The following is a 24,035-nucleotide window of genomic DNA, read 5'->3' on the forward strand; positions in this document are numbered from 1 at the left end:
GTAACTTCGAAAACATAAGAAATGATTTTTGTTACACGTGAAACTTCATAATTTTTTTCACTTACTAATGTCAGTATTTGTTGCTATAAGTACACTTTTCTTCATAAGTAAGAGAGATTCTTCGATGAATTTTGCAACCATACTTAAAGGTGTACGAAAGTCTAGAATTTTCCAAATCTATTAAAAACTGTGGTAAAAATTGATGTAATTAATTAGAAAATTTGTGTTTTTTCTAGACATGAAGTTTAAAGTACAACAGCTCATTCGTTTTTTTCATAAATTAAATAAATTCTAGAGTTTCATACACCTGTAAGTATGATATGTATGCTGTGCAAAATTCATCGAAGAATCTCTCTTATGAAGAAAAGTGTACCTATAGCTACAAATGCAGCCATTAGTAAGTGAAAAAATAATGAAATTTCGCACGTATGAAAATTTATTTTGTTATGTTTTCGAACTTCCACTGCAGTGAGTGTGAATCGTGAATCCTTCGTGATGATGCTCACAAAGTTTTATGAACATATTTGTAAAAGTATAGACACTGGAAATTAAAATGTTGTGTGATGCCTCTCCTGCTCCAAGTCTACCCGTTTGATGTCCTTCCCCCCCCCCCCCCCCCCCCCCCCTTAAATCTACTGAGAAGACTAGGTTTTGGTAGATACACTTTTCTCTTGAACTGTGATGAGAAATCGCATGCCGATCAACAAGTGTGTCATTTCTTGTTGAACGTGTATATAAAACCTATAGCATAGATGAAATGAATCATCTCAAAAATTATACTTTAATGTAGAACGCTACACTGTATGTGAATCAACGAACTGCAGCAGGAGACGCGGTATGAAAGACAATGTTTTTCGAGGAAAGACTACTCTAAAAATACCAACAACCAACATTACAAGTAATACTAGTAACTCCAACTTATTTGTTTCTTAATATCCGCAGCGACAAAATTTGTTGAACTTGAGCGTATGTAGAATGACACTGATAGCATCTCTTCCATTGGACCATCCGTGAACGGAAAAGGAGAGTTATGTTACAGGAGGAGGGAGGGTGAGTGTGATAAGCTACGGCCCCATCGTACAGTGGGTGGCGATGTGAAACTGTAGCAGACAATTGTGCGTCTTCTGAAATGGCAGCGAGCGTACCTGAGCACGCGCTGCGTGCGGTCGTACTCGGCGACCTGGTCCTTGATGTGCACCTTGTGCGAGTGGCGCTGGCTGACGGCGATGAGCGCGTGCCGGCCGCTGGGCACGGGCCGCTGCTCCACGCGGTAGTAGCAGGTGGCGTTGCGCGGGTACACGCCCGGGTAGTTGGGTGACTGCACGCGGCAGGCGCGCGCGTCGCACCGCTCCAGCACGCGGTCGCAGTACGAGCCGGGCACCAGGTCGCCGCGCCACGCCGGCACGCCGTTGCCGCTGCCACTGGCGCCGCCGCCACTGCTGCTGTTGGAAGATGCCGACAGGTTGCCGTAACGCACCCGCGCTTCCTCCTCGCGCAGCACCTTGTACGACAACTTAAAGTTGAAGTTGTAGCCGATTCCCTGCGAAAAGTAAAAGAACGCGTCTCACTCAAGGCAATAAGGCTTTTGCTGTTTTATGAGTCAGGACCAACTAAATTTAAATCTAGTTTTGGGCGTTTCCATAAGGCTCTATTTTCACGAGTATTTAATGGAGTAGCACTCTACAAAATCTATGGTTCGGTATTTTGATTCACTACGTAAATGGCGTACTAAGTGGTAGGATTACCTTAAGTATTGGTAGCGTAGTTAGGAAAAGAAACGTGGTGGGTGATCAAAAAGTCAGCACAAATTTGAAAACTTAATAAACCACGGAATAATGGGGACAGAGAGGTAAAAATAGACCCACATGCTTGGAATGACATGGCGTTTTATTGGATGCAGGATACAGGACGGCGCTCCACCCCATATTGATAGACGCGTGAGAGATTTCTTGGGATAGTCGTTTGGTGATGATCGTATGCTCAGCCGTCAATTTCGTCATGCTTGACCCCCCAGACCTCAGTCCGTGCGATTATTGGCTTTGGGGTTACCTGAAGTCGCAAGTGTATCGTGATCGACCGACGTCTCTAGGGATGCTGAAAGACAATATCCGACGCCAATGCCTCACCATAACTTCGGACATGCTTTACCGTGCTGTTCATAACATTATTCCTTGACTACAGCTATTCTTGAGGAATGATGGTGGACATATTGAGCATTTCCTGTAAAGAACATCATCATTGCTTTGTCTTGCTTTGTTATGCTAATTATTGCTATTCTGATCAGATAAAGCGACATCTGTTGGACATTTTTAGAACTTTTATATTTTTTGGTTCTAATAAAACCCCGTGTCAATCCAAGCATGTGTGTCAATTTGTACCAATCTATCTACATTACTCCGTGATTTATTCAGTTTTCAAATTTATACTGACTTTTTGATCACCCGCTACATGAATGTGTAGCAGAGAAACTGGAAGCCGACGTCTTCTCTTGGTTTCTTTTTTGTTTGAATAGTTGGTTTGCACATAATTAGAACAACATATCACTCAGTGTCGTTCCACTGTGTATTTTATACCCTTGCAGAATATAAATTACATTTTATAAATAATAAAAATTTGTTCATCGCGTAATTTCTGAGCCTATATGTTAGCAAACAAATTTTGACGCAAGTTCAGTTAACATGCTCAGATGTATATATTTACTTTTCGATAGAACGTTGTTCATTATAATCAAAGGTAAAGTGTTTCCTTTTATAAATACGGAATTTGTTTGTTAATAATAGAAAAATATTTTACTTAAATGTGACGACGTACTGGAACGCTGTTTGATATATTTTAGTTTCGCGTTTTCTTTTATTTTACCTTTTCTACTGCTATCTGATAAACCAGTACTCTATTCTTCATTTTCATACCACCGCTCCTGTGTTTCAATTTACAAATAAAGAAAAAATAAAAAAATTCGAGTAAAACTTTAATTAAGTGTTGACGGTTTAAATCATATTATAAATACCGCTTACTTTTAAGTAGGAGGCTAACAACGCGGAACAAAAATATTTCGCACGTTAACCGCTTCTTCATACAACACCACTCAGTTGCCAGAGGGATTCACTATTCCGGTTTTTAGCGGAATCTAGGAAGAGGCTGATTGCATACCTGAAGAAAGCGATCGGTATGAGGTAATGCCCGACAGGTATGCAACACACTTAACCTACAGGTAAATGCACTTATGACCTTAAGTGACCGAATCTACTTGGAAAACTACCGTAGTCTGTGCTTAGTTACGATATTGCACTGTAAGCCACTGTAGTTTTACAGCTCTAGTTGAACGTCTTACACGACCTCAAATTTCATGATTTAATATCAAGAACTACTGGAAATTTATGGTAAGGGCTATGGGACCAAGCTGCTTAGGTCATCGGTCCCTAGGCTTACACACTACTTAAACTAACTTAAACTAACTTACGCTAAGGACAACACACACACCCGTGCCCGAGGGAGGACTCGAGCCTTAGACGGGGGGAGCCGCACAAGCCGTGGCAAGGCGCCTCACACTGCACGACCACTCCGCACGGCTGTCAGGAACAGTTTTCGATATATTAGAAATAAATACAGATTGCAACGTTACAGATTTTATGATGTGACTATGTTCCCGTCCTGGACTCCCAAACAAGTTGTCATTAGAAACCGAGCAACGAAGATATTATCTTTGCATTCCAAAACAAATCCCCGGTTCTCGAAGACCTGTCAGGTTTGGCGTCTTCACAAAAAAAATTATGTCATACAAATAAAGTCTCTGTTTCATCGCGGAGGAAAAATCAATGCAATGAGAGGTTTAGAGAACAGAATAGTTGAACTAATTTAAATGTTCCCTGCTTCTGGTATTCATTCGGTACAACGATCTGGCAGGTGTTTCTTCCTCTTTACTAATATCACACAGAAAATCATGCAACACGTGAAGAATATCTTCACTTACCTACACTTGGTCTGTCAATGAGTCCTTGAAGACAAATGTACACAAATCTTTCACATTTTATTATCGTCGATATGGCGTCAAAAGAGGAATAAAAATTCAGCCTGAATGTGCAGCCAACCACAAAAGACAACAAAGTCTCTCATTGCTAGTTCCCGGAAAATCTACAGTTTAGAAATGTTGTCTCCAAATTCTGAAACAACACTACGTACATTATCCCCGCTTGACAGCATATGAATCAAATACCAATTCAGAAACTCATAATTTTCTCTCTGAATTGTTTATAAAATAATGTATTTTGGTTACTGTACCCGCAAATGGGGTCTCATGAATCCAGTAGTATTTACAGACAGACCAACCCAGTAACTATCTGGTCATGCATTCACGCACACACTCCATGCGGATATATTAACTAGTCTGAGTCCTGAAACGTAATATCATTATGTCACGGCCTTTTCTCTATCTCCTCTGGCATTTGATGGGGCATTGTGGATGTAATATTGCTGTAGCTGAGAGCGTAGCTGTAGAACCGAAGCCCACATTTTATTGGGCCATACGCCATTATGAGCTGTCTACTTTGAGACATACACGATTTCCCTGGAAAAAAATAGTAATGGAGTTTTCGGAAACTTTCTCCGTAGTCCTGTAATCTTTCTTATGAGTTCCCTGTACAGCCATGGTAATAGGTGGCTGCACTGATTAAAGGTTTGCTCTAAGTCATACATCCGACAATAGGAGTTTCTGATGTAATCATTCAGAGTTTACTCTACATTTATAGTTTTCGGGAGTACCACGATGATCGGCACATGGAGTAGTTTCTGTAACTGACTACATAAGAAATTTCTATAATTCGGCAAAACGTGCAATACGGATTCGTTTGGTTTTGTTTCTAAAATGAAACCGTACCGTCTCCAGACATACTTTGCTATGTGGCAGTTCGTCAAATAAGCCTCCTCATAGCGACTACAAGTGTGCGACAACGATTAGTGAAAATACTCGTTACTTGCTACCATTACGATGAAGTTCGTGGGTGTAATGAGTGGTTCGTGACTTTCGTTCCTATTAAATGTGTTTCCGAAAATTCCACGACCGATTTGTATCATCCTCTTCATCAGACGGTCACTGTGTTTGAGGACGAGGTCGACGGACGGCTGCCGATAAAATGCGGTGTCACCTTATGTACAACGTTTATTAGACGGTTATTCGATGACGAGACAAATTTTCAGTGATTGTTGAGAAGTACAATAAAAGTGAAATTCTGAAACACCACGAAGCTGGACGCCGGTAAGGTATAAACAACTGTAGAGCAGCTCTTCTAACAAATGGCGTTGCAAGTTAACTAACCTTTCAAATAATGCAATGAATAGAGCCAGTAATGTAAGTAATCCTATAGATCCAACAATAATTAAAGACGAACACCAACATAAGTAAGAAAAAGGTAACTCAATGCGGTCAGTTTGAAGCACCCAGTGCTGAGGGAATTAGAAAATGCTACACTACAAGACAATGATGAGTTTTTATGTTTGGGCGACCATATAACTAATGATGGCCGCAGCGGAGAGGATACAAAATGCAGAATGGCTATAACAACGAAAGCATATCTGAGAAAGAAGAATTCGTTAAAAAGTAATATAAGTTGAAATGATGTAAGTCTTTTGAGAAGGTAGTCCTATGTAGAAGTGGAAAATGGACCATAAAATGATCATACTAGACGAAAATAGAAGCATTTTGAAATGTGCTGCTACAGAGGAATGAACAACATTAATAAAAAAAATGGCTCTGAGCACTATGTCACTTAATTGCTGAGATCATCAGTCCCCTCGAATTTAGAACTACTTAAACCTAACTAACCTAAGGACATCACACACATCCATGCCCGAGGCAGGATTCGAACCTGCGACCGTAGCGGCCGCGCGGTTCCAGACTGTAGCTCCTAGAAACGCTCTGCCACTGCGGCCGGCCAACATTACTAGATCGAATAACGAATGAGGAGGCAATGGATCAAACTGGAAAAGAAGAAATTTATGGGACGATTTGACCAAAGCAACTTGAGAGGACACGTACATCCAACTGGGGGAGAAAGGAATGATCTATATGAAAATGGAGAGAAGTATAAGGGTAGAAACCGCAAACCAAGATACAGATACAGTAAGCAGGATCAGAAGGATGTGGGTTGTAGGTAGTTATTCGGAGATGAGGCCTGAAAACGATGTACTAGCCTAGGGAGCTGCATCAGAACAGACTGAAGACCATGACAGCAGCAATTACACGCTGCTATAGCTGCCAGATGGAGGAGTCGCCTTGAAGGTTCCAAATCACTTTCATATTTCGTGGCAGAGAGTCTCTGAAAAAACTGCAACTGTGCAAAATACTCTTCTTCCCATCATGTTTGCAGTCTACTTTGTATGCTTTGTCCTGCCTCTGGTTCTCTGACTTTCAGCCACATCGCTATAGGTTCTTGCAATGCAGAGGGTAAATGTTACTAAAGCCTTAAGAGTGCTACGCAAATAAGGATGAATTACTTGACTTTCTTTCATTTAATATAAGCTCTTAACAGCTAATTAACTTTGAGAATTTGGCTGGAGGGTTTCTGGATCGATATTCCCTTAGCTTAAGACTGAAAGTTATTGCAGACACTGACCTGCTCGGACAGCTTGTAGAGCAGCAGGGTGAGGTTGATGGAGGGCGTCTCGCTGTAGTAGACGGTGTAGCCCCAGGCGCTGCCGCACCACTGCCCTCCCGTGGAGGGCCGGCCCGCCTCCCGGATGCTCATGTGGCCGTCCGGGCAGCCGTCGCTCGTGAACGACACGAACTTGCCCACCGTGAACGTGTCGAACGTCAGCTGGAAGCCACGCAACTCCGATACAATGCCAGTAGTGGCTACTTCATCCTTAGAATGTACGCAGGAAACGTTAGTGTTGTCAGCTCTCCCACACGAAAGTTTACAGAAGAGAAGGTATCTGCCTGGTGCAGTACTACTGCTGCAGAGTAAGGCCTTATTAATGAATACGGACAGCCGTTTCTTTAACTGGGCATGTTTTCATTACTGGCTTCAACATATCTCTATTGGTTGCCCTGCCCTGTCATACAACTCATTTAACTTCAGCTTTGTAAGAACCGTTATGGACATGATGCTTAAAATAGTAAAAAACATTGATAGCATCAACATTAATCATAAAAACTGGGTGAACATAGCAAGAAATTTACACGTCAAGAGAAAAGAGAGCACCAAACTAGGATTACTAAGAATAGAAGAGGGTTATACATTGCAGCGTAATGAAAATGATGAATGTATTACGCAGTACCTAAACATATATAATGTGAATGAGAAAATAGGAGAGTCATTCAATAAGTAATATTTTTTTCTGTGTCAGTTTGTGTTTACAAAATTCCAAGTTTGTTGTGGTACGTCGTGGAATGCTTCCGCTTCAGCACCCATAGTCTCGTGATGTTCTGATAGTGGCGGCGGTACACGTACGCTTCAAAATGGGAAGCACAACAGAGGTAAATTAATGTAAATGTCGTGTGAGTATGGCCTCCCATCGGGTGGACCTTTGGTCGGGTACAAGTCTTTCGATTTTACGCCACTTCGACTACTTGTGCGTCGATGGGGATGAGATGATTTTGAGTAGAACAACACAACACCCAGTGCCTGAGCGGAGAAAATTTCCGACCAGCCGGGATTCGAACCCGGGCCCTTGGGATTGACATTCTGTTGAGCTGACCACTTTTTTATATATTTATTTATTTTCAATAAAGATCACTCTGTTAAAAGGAACATGTAGATCATTTCATCGTATAGTATGTGCATTACATATCGAGTGGTGAGAGAAGCTTGAGGTTCATTATCAGCTGTCAAATGTGCACACCGACTGCACCCGGCTCATCCCAACTGCGTGGGGGGTCAAGGAAAACTGCCTGAAGGTAGTTGGCAAAGGTTTTCCGATAGTGTGACCATCTATGAACCTCATTGTGGGCTTGCTGCAAGAAACACCAATAGTCAAGTCGCGACTTGGCAACATCCCCATAGAGGTACGTTATCGTCCAACCTTTGACCCAGATGATCGACTGTGATTTAGTCGCCGGAAAGTAGTCTCTCTCCGGATGTAAGAAGGAAGCAGGGGTAATATGCTGCGGGGTCACACGGAGGTAGCAAGCCACCATCTGTCTTCCTAGGAGCCAGACGTCCTCCACCGCGATACAAGTTAAGCGGTGATGGTCGTCATCCACTTGGTGACATATCGGGCATAGTGGAGTGTCCACTAGTCCAGTTGCATGCAGCCGTTGGTTGGTATTGAACTTGCGACAGGCGACAGAGAACCACAGTGCCCGAACGATGGTAGGAAGGAATTTTTGGTGCACATGTCTCCAAATCTTCGGCCAATGCTACCTGGGGAGTTTGAGTTCAATGACATTACGACTTATCCGTCGTAGCAGCCAAACATAAAAATCCTTCGCGAATGGTGGTCTCGTGCTGGTCTCTGATATAACTAAGTTCCACGATAAATGTTGAGACATGCGCAAAATGTGGCGTAATGCTGCCCACCGCCACCGCAGGTGTGAGGGACGCTGGAACCAGGAGATCCAGTAGGTGGGATGTAGGGGAATCACGTCCGCTACGCCATTGCTTGTACATCGTGGCTAGAAGGAGGGCCGGCGCTAGGCAGTGAACATTCGGAAGTCCGAGTCCCTCCTTGTCCGTAGGGAGCGTGAGCGTTTTGTATCGCACCTTGAGGGGCGATCCAATCGTCACAAAATAGCCTAGTGCTGATTGAAGTCGACGTCGGAGCGTGAGTGGTAGGGGCAGGATCTGCGAAATATGCACCAATAGAGAAACCACATAAGTGTTCAGATACTCGACTCGCTGCAAATGATCAAGGCGCCTTAGGAGATGATGTCGGACCGTGGTACGTGTTGCCTGTAAAATACGTCGGTAGTTAAATGCCGCAGTATGTTTTACAGCTGAGGTTAAGTCTATGCCGAGATAGCGGAATCGTTGCACATAAGGAAACGGCCTGATTTCTTCCGGCGTAAGGCCCCTTCCAACCGGCACTGCCGCCGATTTGTTCATGTTCACTGCACTACCCGCCGTCACACTGTGGTCCAACAACAGTTCGAGGACCGTCTTCACCTCTTCCTCAGAACGAACGAGCAGCAGGCGGTCGTCCGCATAGGCACGACATTTGAAGGTGTAGCCCCGTAGTTCCTTCCCAGAAAGAGAAGTGGTTAGCCTCCCAATTAATGGTTCCAACGCTATCGCAAACAGCAGCATCGAAAGAGGGCAGCCCTGGCGAATGGATCGTCGAATTCGAATGGGCCCTGCTATACGCCCATTAACCTGTACCAAGGATTGTGCGCCCCCATAGAACCTTCTAATCAGACCAGTAAAACGGTCTGGAAATCCCATTTGTTCCAGTACAGCGTACAGATAGTTGTGGCGCACCTTATCAAAAGCACTGTTAAAATCAACATCCACCATCGCCGCTTTAAGGCGGCTCTCCTCCGCCAGCACTATCACATCACGGCATTCGCCAGTAGCTGTTTGCACATTCACCGATCCACCCGGTGTCGTCTGTTCTGGAGAGAGAACGCTACGAATTAACATACGACATCGGGACGCTAACAACCGTGCAAAGATCTTATAGTCGGCATTAAGCAGGGTGATGGGGCGATAATGTGTGACCGTAATTCCTGACTTCGGTTTATGTACTGGAACCAGAAGGCCTTCCATAAAAGCCGGTGGAATAGGCGCATCGGAATTTAATATCTCGTTGTACATTTCCGTCCATCGCGGTGCCATTTCGTTGCGAAATTCTCGTTAAAATTCAGCAGGAAGCCCATCAATGCCCGGGGACCGATTCAACGCACCCTTTGCGATCGCATCATGTACTTCCTCACAGCTAATGGCTTCCAGTAAGGTTCCCGCGGCTTCCACCGTCAGTGTTCGGGAGACGTACGTGACCATACGGTCGAGGTCATCGACAAGGGCTGCTTCTTCCCGATAGATGTGTTGGTAATGGTCGACGAATGCAGAGACAATGTCCGCTTGACGCGTCACTCTTCGATCTTCGCGGGTAAGTAATTCCCGTAGCAAAACGCGTCGTCGGTGCTTTCGTTCATTCACGACGTGGTGCATGGAAGGAATCTCGTGCCTTATCGTATCGTGACATCTGGCGCGCATCATGATTCCCTGAAGATGTTTCCGAGCTAAAGCCACTAGTTTCATTTTTATCCTTTTGCGTTCGATCCAGATGTCCTGTCCCGGTGGACGATCATCGAGGTCGCGCAGTGCTGTAAAATAAAAGTCGGTCGTACGGCGGCGCCATTCTGCCATCTCCCTGCTATACGAGATGAACGTACGGCGAAGCGCCAGTTTAGTACAAGTCAGCCACCAATCAAGCATCGTCGTATACCTTCCAACCCTTCGCTCGCACATCGTCCATGTCTCAAGGATCCGTTGACGGCATTCAGGACCATGTAGATGTTGAATGTTTAGTTTCCACGGGGCCTTATTGTTCCACACCTCTCTACGGGGAAGAAGCACCGTACAGATGTAAGCGCTGTGATTGGAAAATGCTAATGGCCAGCGTTCCGCGTCCTGGACTTCATTTGCATGAGCCTGTGAGATATAAATGCGATCTAAATTGCTCGCCGAATGACTTGTCACATAGGTGTATCCCCGTGCATCTCCAAGTCGTAATTCCCACGTGTCACTAAGTACAAGGTGGTTGACGATTCGCAACTCCTGGCTGATGTTTGCTTGCGGCCATTGGTCTTTGTGGCCGAGAACACAGTTGAAATCTCCACCAATTATTACACACTCACAACGTCCATGGAATAGTGGAGCAATGTCTTTCGCATAAAATCGCGCCCTTCCCGCCGCCGATTATTTCCCGACGGTGCATAAAGATTGATGATGCGTGTCCCAAACGTCGTGAAAACCATTCCTCTGGCCGACGGATGATAACACACGTTTTTTTTTTACTGGGAAGGCATCTCGCACGTAAACTGCCACCGCATTCCCATTGTGATCTCCATGTGATGAATAGGATTGATAGCCTGCGATGTATGGGAGTGCAGCTATGTGGACTTCCTGCAGCAAAGCAATATCCACATCAGATGCCCAAATCGTTTCCTTCAATAGGTGTATTTTGGCTGGAGAACGCACGTCATTTATATTTAATGTCGCAATTCGGTTCGCATGGCGTTGAATCCCACTCTGTCGAGGTGCAGCAACATCTCCCTGCATCGGCGCTGAGGGCTCAGTTAGAAGACGTTCTCTCGCCCCTCTCCCTTCACCTTCAGCAATTATTAGGCCGTCTTCGTGAGTGCCGGAAGCCTCTGTATGACGTCCGGCGCCTCCTCAATATCTTCGTACCACATCTTTTCAGGCTGTGATATATTGGTGTCCATAGCCACAGCATCTGCGTCTGGAGAGCCAACTGGCTGTGATTCCTCTTCAGCATCACCACGTCCCGGTATCGTCATTGTGACAGACCGCTGTGGGTCTGATCGAACAGTTCCCATTGCCTCATCCTGTTTCGTATAGGCTGTTGTGTCGTCTTGGTCTACAGGCACATCGTCGTCGGGGCAAGGGGAGTCATCCCTAGTAGATGTCGTGCGACAACGCCGTTTCCTCCTTTTCGGGGAACGTTGTTTGCGTGATCTTCCTTCTGTGTCCTCAGATTGTAGGGAATCACGGCTGCCCGACAGAAAGCATCCGTAGGAACTGGAAGTGTTTCGAGTCCCATCATTGTACTTAGTGGGAGTTCGGTCGAAACTAATGTTCTCTCAGAATGCGTTCCAGACGGAACAGCATCCGTAGTGGCTGAAACTGCTTCGTGTGCTTGGTGGGAGTTCGGTCTCATCTGATGTTGTCGCTGTAGATTGTATTCTCGATGGAGTAGCATCCTTTGTCATCCCGACGTCTGCGACAAGGTTTCGGAGAGCGCCATCTTCAGAAGCATGTACCGTCCTATCTGACAGTTGGTGGTTGTCCGGTGGTGGTGATTTACGATGGTCAACCACGCACATGTTCTGGCTGTGGCCAGGAGGGACACCTCAGGTCAAACTGTATGCAACGGCGGATTACGCAACTGCCTTGAGATGTGCGGGAGCCATCGCCGGCGATGACAGTACTACCGATCACCTATGCCAAAGCCCTCACTACGTCCGCTGATGACCGAAAGGACGCCAGTTGACGTTCGGGTGCTTCCTCTCCACGACGTTATCGGGTCGTCCACGTTGCAGGACCCGATAAACCGTCTTTCCCGTCGCCAGTTGAGTCGCTGGTAAGGCAAGTCGAACGTAACTTAGTTCGAGCTAAAAGACACCGATGTAGAAGAGCGATGAGGGGACGTGGTGTATCGGCACAGGTGGCAGCAGGGAGGGCGGTGCTAGTTCTTCTGTTAACAAACTGGTCAGACTGTCCGGGAGGCGGTGCCATAGTTTGAGTAATGTGCTCACAAATAGGGCGACCGCTCTGTCATAAAGGCCAAGCCCTCCCCAATCCGGGGGAAGTGTGAGAGTCTCATATTTGATCTTGAAAGGCATTCATGAACTCACGAAGGACCCAAAAGCCGCACGTATACGGCGAGCTAACATCACCGGTATATGTAATATCAGGGCGATGTGCGGAATGCATCAAGCTAAATGTGTGTTGACATACTGGGTCCTTTGGACGATGTCCAGGGCTCGTAGGCGGTTGTTGGCAATTCCAGTCCGAACAATTCGTAAAAGCCGTCGAACGTTGTGAGCAGCGGTCCGTCGTATATCGTCTGTGAAATCAATACCGAGACGTTTCAAACCATCTCTGAGCTGTAAGGAGGTGACACTGTTCTCAGACAATCCGACCCCGATGTTCATCGCCACCGGTTTTGCGACGTTAATACGACTACCAGTGGCCATGCTATATTTCGCTATCCAATTCAGTGCGCTAGCGGTGTCGTCACCGTTGCGGATGACAATCAACAGGTCGTCGGCGTACGCTTTACATCGGAAAGTGTGGCCTTGTAACGTCATACCCGTTAGTCGTTGGAGCAGGCCACAGCGTAAAGTAAATTGGACAGAGGGCAGCCCTAGCGTATCGATCAAGAAATGGTGAGGGGCTGTGAAGGTCGGCCGTTGACGATCACCTTGGACGTCGCGCCACGGAGTAGTCTCATGACGACAGTGAGGAATGGCTGTCGGTACCGCCATATGTTGGAGGACTGCTTCCAAATAGTCGTGGTCCACTCGGTCGAATGCCCGAATACAATCGATTGCTGCCAGTGCACCCTTCAGACGACATGCCCTCGCCAGTGAGAGCAAGTCACAATATTGACTGAGTGCTGTTTGAATATTATTGTCGCCTCCTAATGACGTTTGATCGGATGAGATAACATTTCGTAAGGTGTGGCGTATCCGCGGCGCCAACAGTCGAGAAAAGATCTTAAAGTCCCAGTTCAATAGCGTCAACAGGCGGTATTCCTGCAGTCGAGAGCCACCGGACGGTTTCTGAATATTCATCCCTTCCACAAGCGCCGCAGGGAGCGACTGATGTCCGTCCATCGGGAGGTTAATAAATACTGAAAAGTACGGTAAAATTCCAAGGGGAGGCCATCAGGACACGGACACTTGTTGACAGCTCCTGTTCTAATGGCGTCGATCACTTCTTCTTCTGTAATTTCTTCCATCAAGGACGCTTCCATTGCCGGGGTGACGGTGCCGTAAATCGTCTAAGAGACGTCCTCCAGTGCTGCCGGGTCAGGGGTCTGAGCGGAATAGAGTTGGGAATAATGATCGTAGAACGCTGTGTTTATGTCTTGTTGCGTGGTGAGGCGACGACCGCCCTCCGTGTCGATGAAGCGTATCAGCGCTCGTTGGCGTCGTTTACGTTCACGAAGAACGTGGAACATGGACGGACGTTCGCTCGGTATCCGATCCTGCGTTCTCGAGCGGATGACTACCTCCTCTAGGTTGCGTCGCATATGAGCGATGATCTGAGCCTTAGCACGGTGGACCGCCGTTTGTCGTTCCGGAAACGGCGCCATAGCACCGCAGTCGCTCAGTACCCTTAAGTAGAAGTCGACTGTATGTCTACGCCAAGTAGCCTGGTCACGACCGTAGGTTATCAACGTTCGCCTCAGTGCCGGTTTGGCGCAGTCCAACCACCAGCGGATCGTTGTGGGATATGCGCGGAGGCGATTTTCACACGAATGCCACGTATCCTCAACGGCTTAGCGGCAACCCGGGTACGACAGGTTACCGATGTTTAATTTCCACGCGCTGCGGCTTCTCCACACTTGTTGCCGCTGCAGGGTGATGGCACAAATGTAAGCTGAGTGGTCCGAGAAGGCTGCAGGCGACAGTCACCCATCCTGTGTTCCAGCGGCGAAAGAGCGTGAGACATAAATCCGATCGAGACGACTGGAAGAGTGACTTGTAAAGTGTGTGGATCCCGGTCGGTGGCCGTGAAGATGTTCCCAAGTGTCCACCATCTGCAGGTCCCGAATTAGCGTTTCGAGTTACGGGCACGGATTATGTCGTGGGAGTTGGTCTTTGGGCGCCAGTACGCAATTGTAGTCACCTCCAAACACCAGATGGTCGTGGCGGCCTTGGATTAGCGGGGCGACGTCTTCCGCAAAGAATCGTGATCGTTCGCGACGTTTGTCCGTCCCGGAAGGTGCGTAGATATTGATAAGGCGGACACCCAGTACTGTGAGTGCCATTCCTCTTGCCCCAGGCAGAAACAGGATATAGTCCGCCACTATCCCTTCCCGAAGAAGTACAGCGACACCGCTGTCTGTAGAGGAAGCTGGAGAGATGCAAGCATCGTAGCCGTACATGCCTGGGAAGTCGTCGACGTAAACCTCCTGCAGAAGGGCTATATCGATGGAAGCAGATTTCAACATATCCTGAAGCAAGGATAACTTAGCGCGCGTCCGTATAGTGTTGATGTTGACAGTTGCAACGCGATAAGTTTGAGGTCTATCCATAGAACCCGTATTGACCATAAATACCCTTGTAAGGCTGTCTCGTCACTGTATCTGATGGCGGAGAAGGATCAACACTTGTGGGGTAAATTACCCTGCATGTTGTCCGACACGATGGGCAAGGAGTTTTCCTCACAGTCATCCGCCCAGTCGCCATGAAATACCATCAGCTGTTGGTGGCTGTCAGTGGCTGCTGCGGCACTCGGCGCTTACTCCATCGGCGCTACTGGCTGGGAATCGGCAGCGGCTGTCCGCTTGTGATCCTGCTGTTCTGTGGGGTCGGAGGGGCTGAAGCCTTCACCACGGCGAACTATTGAGTTTGATGTTACAGCGGCCTCTGTACCGCCGGTACCGTCGTCGGAGTGTCCACAGTGCATGTCAGACGATCGCTGCAAACACACGTCCGATGGAGCACGTCGCCGTCTCTTGTGTTTTCGCGGGGAACGCTGTTTACGGACGTGTGTTTCAGTATCCGAATGTGGGTGGATTTCTTCAGCTGCTCCGGTGTGTGGAAGAAAAGCCGCTGTCGGCACAACCCGTGGGTCAATGTCCATCCTGGCATCCACGCCTTCTTGCAAGGTCGGTCGGTGATTATCTTCAGGTGGGGGCGCCGTTGTAGAGGCCGGATCCGGTACTGCAGAATCCATCATGGTCTCGCTATCGGGGGCGGCTATCGGACTAATTTGGCCAGCATCGGAAAGGGTTGCTGCCGTTGCAACTTCGGCGTAATTGAGAGGAAGGGTCGTCGCCGTAGAAGGAGTCATAGATACTCCTGTCGGGATTTGAGTAAGCCGTCGTCATAGACAATCCGACCGGACGTGCCCTTCTTGGCCACAACCATACATAACGATCGCCCTACACCCGCCGATGACATGATATAACCTAACAGTTTGGTCAGTTCAATTTTGATGTGTCGTACCCCGTTAAGAACGTGGTACGTTGTAAAGGTGGTCCATTTTTTAGCCATATGGCTGATCACTCTGCCGTAGAGCTGGAAAGCCGCGGTGACTACGTCCTGTGGTACTTCGAAAGGGAGTTCGGAGACACGTATCGTACGGAGGCCAAGCCCCGCGTGATCGATAGAGATCAGAATGTTTGAATTTAAGATCGTTCGCATGTGAGCGCACGATTCTGTTGCACACCTCGTCACTTACTAACTTGACGTAGACGACACTGCTCGTTATAGAGAGATGGATACCAATTATGTCTCGCGGTTCAATTTTAACGTCGGCACTTAGAAAACGTCCCACTTCAAAAGCTCGCGGTCGTGCATGATCTGGTTGATAACTGATCTTGATGGTGGTTTGTTTGTAGGAATGTGCCATGTTGCGTCGGTAGTGATGGACTCTAAACTAGCGACAACGCAGTAGTAAACAACTAAGGACACTCGCGACCGCGCGGACGGGACGTAAACAAGACGTCCTCGCCGCAGCGCTGCGGAAGGCAGACTGCCACTCAGCTACCGGGGGCGGACACCACAGAGGTACTTTCTAAGCAGAGACCGTCATTGAATTTCGTTTGGCGGAATACCGAAGGCCGTAGGTATTCATAGACGCTTGCACAATGTCTAGGGAGACCTGGTAGTGAAGAAATGCACGGTTAGTCGTTGGGTGAGTCGTTCGTCATTATCGTAACGGGGTCGCGCTAACCTGTCCCATCTTCTGCGTGCCCGACGGCCACACACAGCTGTGTCTCCTCCGGTGTTGGAACGTGGAGACACTTTCACTTCAGGTGATCGACGGATCATTGCTCAAAGAAGGAAGGAAGGAAGACTGGGATTAATGACTCGTCGACATGGAGATCATTAGAGACGAAGCGTTAAGCTCTGTTTGTGTCTAGGATGGGGAAGAAAGTCGGTCATGCCCGTTCAAGGGAACCATCCCGTCATTTGCTTCGATCAATTTCGGGAATGGTGGGAAACCCTAAATCTGGATGGCTGGACGCAGATTTTAAATGTCATACTCCCGAATGTGAGTCCAGTGTGTTAGACAGTGTGCAATCTCACTCGGTCACTGTCCAGCTTTAAATCTGCGTTGGTAGTGCTGACACACTAGTCCATCAGTTTGGGTTCATCACTTCAAACCAGAATTACGAGGCACCACACCACCATTCCTTCGAAGAAAATGTTCGAAGCTGCATTCTAGGCCGGCAGAGTCATGCCGACTGTCCTCTGGGACTCTGAAGGAGTTATTCTGTTTGATGTCCTTCATCATGGTGCAACGCTCGACTCTGAAGTGTATTAAGATACCCTCAGTAAATCTTGCAAAACTGACAACGCAAGGCCTCACACAGCTCTTCACGCCCGAGAGGAGCTCACAAAACATCATTGGGCTGTTCTTCCTCACCCTACAGCCTGTATCTCGCACCCTACATCTGTTTTTCCTAATGAAGGGTGCACACCCTGGGAAGCAGTAAGTGGTTGACGAGGGAGGTTACTGATGCAGCAAGACGTTGGCTCTGACATCGAGCAGTAGACTGGTATCATGCGCTAACACATGCCCTCTCAGGAGGGTGGCGTAAGGCCGCCGCATGAAAGAAAATTGTGTTGAAAAATAGGTTTTTGTATCTGAAAGAATGAAGAATAATATGGTGTATTGCAGTCTTCAATAAAACAAACCTGACATCAGAAAAATATTTGTTGCATTACTTGTTGAACTCCCTTCATAGTAAAGGAAATGCACAAACTGACGGAGCAGGTACCTAGAAAGCACGCAGAAAAAATTTTGCAGTGGCAGATGATTACAAGCCAGAACTGGATTGTAAAATAATTGGATGGTTAACTGCTTAAGACTTTCTCGAGCGGAACAGCTAGTTGCTCTTGCAAGTGATGATAACAGTTTCATTGTCATCAACCAATCATAGATGACTAAGACAAGCCTATAGGAAATATGAACTGGTATTCAGGTGGAGTCCAAACATGTGAGTAAATCCACGAAATCTGTAGGCAGTTAAGCAAATTACATGACTATGTAGAATCTTAGCCAGTTTCCATCGTTAAAATGACCCAAGAAACACCACAAGAATGTAACTAAACGCTTTTTCTCTCCATTTTCTCTCTGTTTAGCAAACATAGCGGTAACGGAACTGTGTGCCTCTAGTGTCATTAATATGATGTTCAAAAACACGACGAACATGCCTTCCATTGCCTACCACTGCACTGTAAAACGTGATCATGTTACCAAGTTCAAATAATTCTTATTTTTTACTTTATCTGGATTCTTAAATGTGAAATTGCTAAAGGGATAAGAACTTCCTGGCAGCTTGTGAAGAGTCTGCTACTGTGCTTGAAGATGAGTGATTAATGAGGATGCCTTAAGCTTGTCAAACGGTGCAAGGATTCGACATGATACCGAAAGCGTGATGTAATCTCTCTGTGAATTTCAAGAATGTTGGGTTAACAACGAGACATCAGGTTGTGTTAAGAAGATTCGGGTTACCTGAACCCATTTTCAGTTATTTGAAAGTGGTTTCAGGTAACCCAAAACTAGACATCAGCTGAAAAACAAAACTAAATATTGCAACTTTGGCTGTTTTTTTACGTGAAACTGGTAATCTCTTTGCGTGTCTAATGAAGGAATCGCCTCCTTTGCATCCCGTCAGCGGTCGTGTTGCTGTCTACCCTGCTAGTTACAGGCGATGTGAGTTAGATCGCTCTCACTCGTTTACCAACAATAAATGCAGGGTTACCGTCCAAGGACACGTGCTGCCGGTTATGTGGTCACGGACACTACAAGCATTTTCTGTGCACTAATTTTACAGCTTGTTGTTTCTGTAGAACCCTCGTGGGTGTTATTCAATATCATTTAGAGTGTTGTATGGTTATTGTCCACTATACCAAATGAAATGTCCGAGAAGAAAGTCACTCGGAGTTGGTGGAAGACGGCCGTGGATGTCGATCTGATGTTTCTTGCTATAGCATTCATGTGGAAAGTGTGGTCGCAGAGCCGTCGGCACTGGAAATGCTTGGACTTGGTTGGTGACCTCATAGTGTGTAGATAGCGTGAATTGTAATTCGGATATATCCACTGTGCCAGAAGGTCCTTTACATTATCTGTGTTCCATTTGAGCTAAACCCGTTTTTAATAAAATGGTTCACCTGTTTCTGTTTGGCTGACTTGCACTCCTAAATGTTGCTGTCTGTTTTTGTTATAATAATTCCTGTTTGTTGGATGTGAGCCCGGTTTGCAATTCATGAAACATTTCTTGTGATCATCTTGTGTGATTTATTTTGTAATAATTTTACTACTTGTTGTTTTATTTAAAGCATTTTGGGGGTAATTGTATATTTTTCTACAATCTCTTATAGAACTGGCTTAATACATTCGGATCCAACTTAAATATTTCAGCTAATGTCTCTCTGAAAAATATGTTCCATTGCTTGTGGTAATTTTCTGGGGATGCAGCTGTAAGTTGACGTGTTGATAGATGTTTAGTGTTGACTAATATTTGTTTGAGAAAGAAGCTTTAGGAACATAACGCTGTGAAACCTCGCTAAAAGTTTATCGATTAAATCTTTTACCTGTTTCCTTACATTCCTTTGCAAATGTTAAGTTCCATGTGTTTAAATGCAAAATAAAAATATTTTCTTACAGTTGTTAAATGATTTATTTTCTGGGTGACTTATTAAATTTTTATCCGTGACACCTTTCGAATTCCTGCTCCTTGCATGATAAAACATTTTAAGTACTTTAAAAACAACACATCCCTTAATATTGCTCCTCTATTTATGACCTATAGTCTTTAAAAGCGCCTTATTATATAAATACGTTGAGACAATCGTCTCTTTTAACCTACAGTTGATTTTATACTATATTAGTAATAGAAGTAAAAATTAAAATAATATCAATGAGTTACCATTTTAAGAAACTGAAGTATTTCGAGAAAAACTGCTTGGTCTGAAAGGAATATGCACAAACAACACTTGAGAAAAAACAAACCTTGCCGTACCTGGACCATTAACACTGCATTTTACAGTATAATTTCATCACAATCTAAAATAAACAGATGTTCCAAATTAAAAGTGGATAAATACGCAGTTTTCTTCCAACAAAAACTACTTTACTTTTGTATGAAGTTGACATGCTCGTGAAAATGAACAAAAATTTGAAAAAATCTTAAGTCTATAGAAAAGAGCATTTCATGTAGATTTAAAAAATGTCTAGTTTATGGGGATTATCATTTTCCATTCGTTCTAAAACTGAGGTTGAACATAATGTTGCACAGGGGCTACACCCGTCTGTCAGTTTGAAGTGCGTCTGAATACGTGATGCATTATTTTGTTCTTCCGTTTTTTCCGTCGTTAGCTATGGATGGTTAACACAGGCACTTATTCCCAGAACCAAAGTATAGGCATGTCTAGAAGGCTAGGGTTCGAATGTAAGGAAAGATCTGAGAATGTATGATTTCTGAATATCATACGCATGTGGTTTTGTAGTTATTGTGTGTTGATTTATTTGTGTGTGTGTTACGTGTGCTACAAATGCCGAGACTAAAGATATTTAGCTCCAAACGAAAGTTTCGCGGCAACCACTTCCAAACACAACCGAATAATACACTTCAGTTGCTTCAAAATTCGCTCGTGGAAACTGTGTCCACAAGCAGTGCTTCTAGACGTAATCTTTCGCTATTTGAAGGTAATAACAACACGACTAGTTGTATTGTGAGCAGTAATAACGACGGAAATGTTATTGTGAACCTATATATGCTTTCAAGACTTTTAAAGAGTGCTTTGAAATATAAGTACTGCAATTTTGATGATAGTATTGACGTTTCTGAGTACATTTCAGCAACGAAGGGTCTTTCAAGTTAGTGATTTCCTGTAACTCTTTTAGGATGCACATTGATACTATGGCATCGCCAGTAACTGATAGTCGAAATTGCAGTGTAAATATTCAGTTTGGTTATGCAATGCGATGTACTGGAAGGGGAAGGAGAGCTGCCCGGACTTTTTGTGCAGTGGTGGATTTGCCTCCACCGCCACTGAGGTTTGACAGATACAGTAAATTAATACGCAATGCTATATGTGATATAAGTGAACCTTCAGTAAAAAGAGCAGCAGCCTTGTCTGAGAATACAGACACTATAGCAACACTTGATAGATCTTCGCAGAAGAGAGGTCATACTTCTCTGAATGGGGTTTTAACTGTCATGTTTATTAAAAGTGGTGAGATACTATATTATGAACGTATAGCAAAGCACTGACAGGATTTTTTAAGTAAATTTATTGGCACCCATGTTTGTATAAGGAACTTTGATGGCCTAAGTAGGAACATGGAAACGAGAGGAGTTTTAAACATTTTTAGAAGATCAGAGGTCGGTCGTGGTGTGAGTCATGTAGGCTACCTTGGGGATGGAGACTGTAAAGGACACACTACTCTTGTTGATGACAGACCATACTGGGACACTCTGATAGAAAAGCTTGAATGTGCTATGCATGTAGAAGAAAGTGTGGGAGCTCGGCTGAGAAAATCATGTAGTACTTCAGCGGAAAAAATTGTCAGATGCAAAACACATATGTTGTCCAGGCCGTCTTACATAAAGCGAAATTGATTCTTTGACTCAGTATTGTGTACTAGCAATAAGGAGAAATGTGGGGATTTGGAGAACATGAGACGAGCTGTTTGGGCAACATGATTTCACAGTGTCAACAGATGAAGCTCCACAGCATGGCTTATATCCGAGAGGCGAAGATTCGTACTGCAAGTACTGGTTGAGGAAAGTCACAGGCATACTATATACCTACAAGCATTCCTTACCACTTGCTGTACTGGAGGCAATGAGGCCTATGTATAGGGATCTGGCAAAAAATGCATGCTCTCTCTCAGAATGCAAATGAAAGCTATCAGCTGTATATGGGAGAGAATACCCAAAACTGTATTTGTTGGGCTGAGAGTGTAATGGATTCAGTAATAACATTCAATGATGGTGCAGTTTCAAGGATCAGTCTTATGAAGGAGGAATATGGCTTCAGCTCTAATTGCTACAGATAAGCGGCGGGTAACCGAAGAAGAGACAGCTGCAGAAGCTGCTACCAAGGAGTCAAGGATAAAGAAAAGAATGATGAGAAAGAGTATGGAGGATACGGAAACAGGAGGACAACTGGAGTATGCGGCTAGAATGTTCTAAACGAGCATAGTGGTAAGTTAATATATTTGTAAATCTTCTTTTGCGATTTACTAAAATATAGTAATTTCATCATTCAGGTACTGTTTATTCCTAAACGACTGAAGTTAAACTCACAAAAATTGGTACAGATATTTAGAATGACTTCCTGTACCTCCTTTGCCTACTGTTTCCCGAAAAATTTATAACATGATGATGATGTCGGTGATATTTGAGCTACATTTTTAAATATTTTTGATGTAGTAAAATAAATTACTTATCTTTTTCACAGATCAGCATGAGGGAAGTTAATTGGAGGCATAATACACATACGTGAATGTTGTCTTTACTCTGACTCTTTCTACAAGCTCTCCAGTCACTGGTTGCTAAATAAATGGTACCGCAGTGAAATAGTGTCCCGTTTTTTATAACATTATAAATATTGTTGTCAGTAACAAAATGTAATAAATATCTCAATGTATTTTTGGGAAATGCTTTGACTAATGATCCTAATTGTATATAAGAATTTTGAACTATCTCTCATTTATAGATCAGTTGCAGTATAAAGGTGAAGGTAATGATAAAAATGCAGCCCATTCAGGGGCGTGTCCCCTTAAAGCACCTATAGTGTCAATAAACAGAGATAAAGGAAACTTACGCAACAATACATATTTTGACTTCTGAAACGACAATAACTATTGTGCAAAGATGGATTAAAATCAATTAAACAACTTCTACTCACTATTCTCGAGGATTATCCAATGTCGGTTCCTCTATTCATGCAGTCACCCATGCCTCATATTCTTATTTTTGGTTGAAACTAAAAGGTTTTAACACAATTTCTGCTTTTTCTTTAAGTACTGTACAGCTTATATTTCTATTTATTGCACTAAATTTTATTTAGAACTATTAGTTAAGACAATTATATGAAACACAGCAGTTCTGGGAACTGAAATGTTCAACCTTCTCAGATTCTTGCCACTTATTATGTTAGTTCTCACATGTACGAGGGCGTGCTGGAAAGTAATGCCTCCGAATTTTTTATTTGAAAACTCTTAAGGTTTTTATTCAATGAAACAGACGTTATTATCATTCTAAATAATTATTATTCATGCCTAGATATCTATTTGTCAACATAGTCACCAATAAATTTCAATCGAGACCAGCTTCTCGATATCTTCACTGTTGAACATTTGACATCGTTGACGGAGCCACAGTCACATCCACGCTTTCCCCGCTTCGTCACTATCAAAGTGAAGTCCTTTAAAAGTGTTCATTAAGTTTGGAAACAGATGGAATTCAGAGGGAGCCAAGTCGGGATTGCATGGAGGATGATCGATGACAGTCAACTCAAGACGTTAAGATGTCGCGGTGTTCCGTGGGGGCGAACTCTTCCGATTCGAAACTCGGTTAGAGTACGCAGTTTCTGCCGCAATGACATAACTGGGGTTACATACTGTCATGTTACGCGCTACAATTCCAAGTCCTCTACTGGCTGCAATTTTGTGGACATGAAGAATAAACATGCAGAATATTAACGTTTTATTTGAAAGGTTTAGGAGACTTCAAATTAAAAAAACGTCGGACTAATTACTTTTCAGCACGCCTTCATATTCAAGCAAATAACATGTTTCAGTAACTAAGGATTAATTTAAAAAATTTTAAATTTTAGATTTAGCGTCATCTTCCGCCCTTACGTTTGCAGTTTACAAGATCTCATAACTGACTGGCGTAGAATTGATGACACTTTCGCAAACCTACTCTGGCGAAGGAGGGGGGGGGGGGGGGGGGAATATTCGATAGTGAATGGAAAATAAAATGTTTTTCTAGTTTCTGAGTATCACAAGCAATAGACTTCAGAAACCTTTACCAATAGAAATGATATCACTAGAGATGTACAATAGAAATGGATTCTTATATGACGGAATACTATCTATTTATACTACACACTGGTTTTGGATAATTTTGTTTCTTCGTAAGTTCGTAGATACATA

The 24,035-nt window shown here is 44.5% G+C and overlaps 1 protein-coding gene across 1 annotated transcript in view; it reads right to left on the reverse strand.

The window, feature by feature from the left end:
- LOC126351083 (uncharacterized) overlaps nucleotides 1-24,035 on the reverse strand; it is a 250,191-nt gene that overhangs the window by 17,048 nt on the left and 209,108 nt on the right. The window contains exons 4-5 of the mRNA XM_050002573.1: nucleotides 6,609-6,809; nucleotides 1,146-1,540 (exon numbers count right to left, since the gene is read on the reverse strand). Coding sequence (XP_049858530.1) covers nucleotides 1,146-1,540; nucleotides 6,609-6,809 — 596 coding nt within the window. The remainder of the gene's footprint in view (nucleotides 1-1,145; nucleotides 1,541-6,608; nucleotides 6,810-24,035) is intronic.

This window comes from Schistocerca gregaria, chromosome 1 (genome assembly GCF_023897955.1).
Source record: "Schistocerca gregaria isolate iqSchGreg1 chromosome 1, iqSchGreg1.2, whole genome shotgun sequence".
NCBI lineage: Eukaryota > Metazoa > Arthropoda > Insecta > Orthoptera > Acrididae > Schistocerca > Schistocerca gregaria.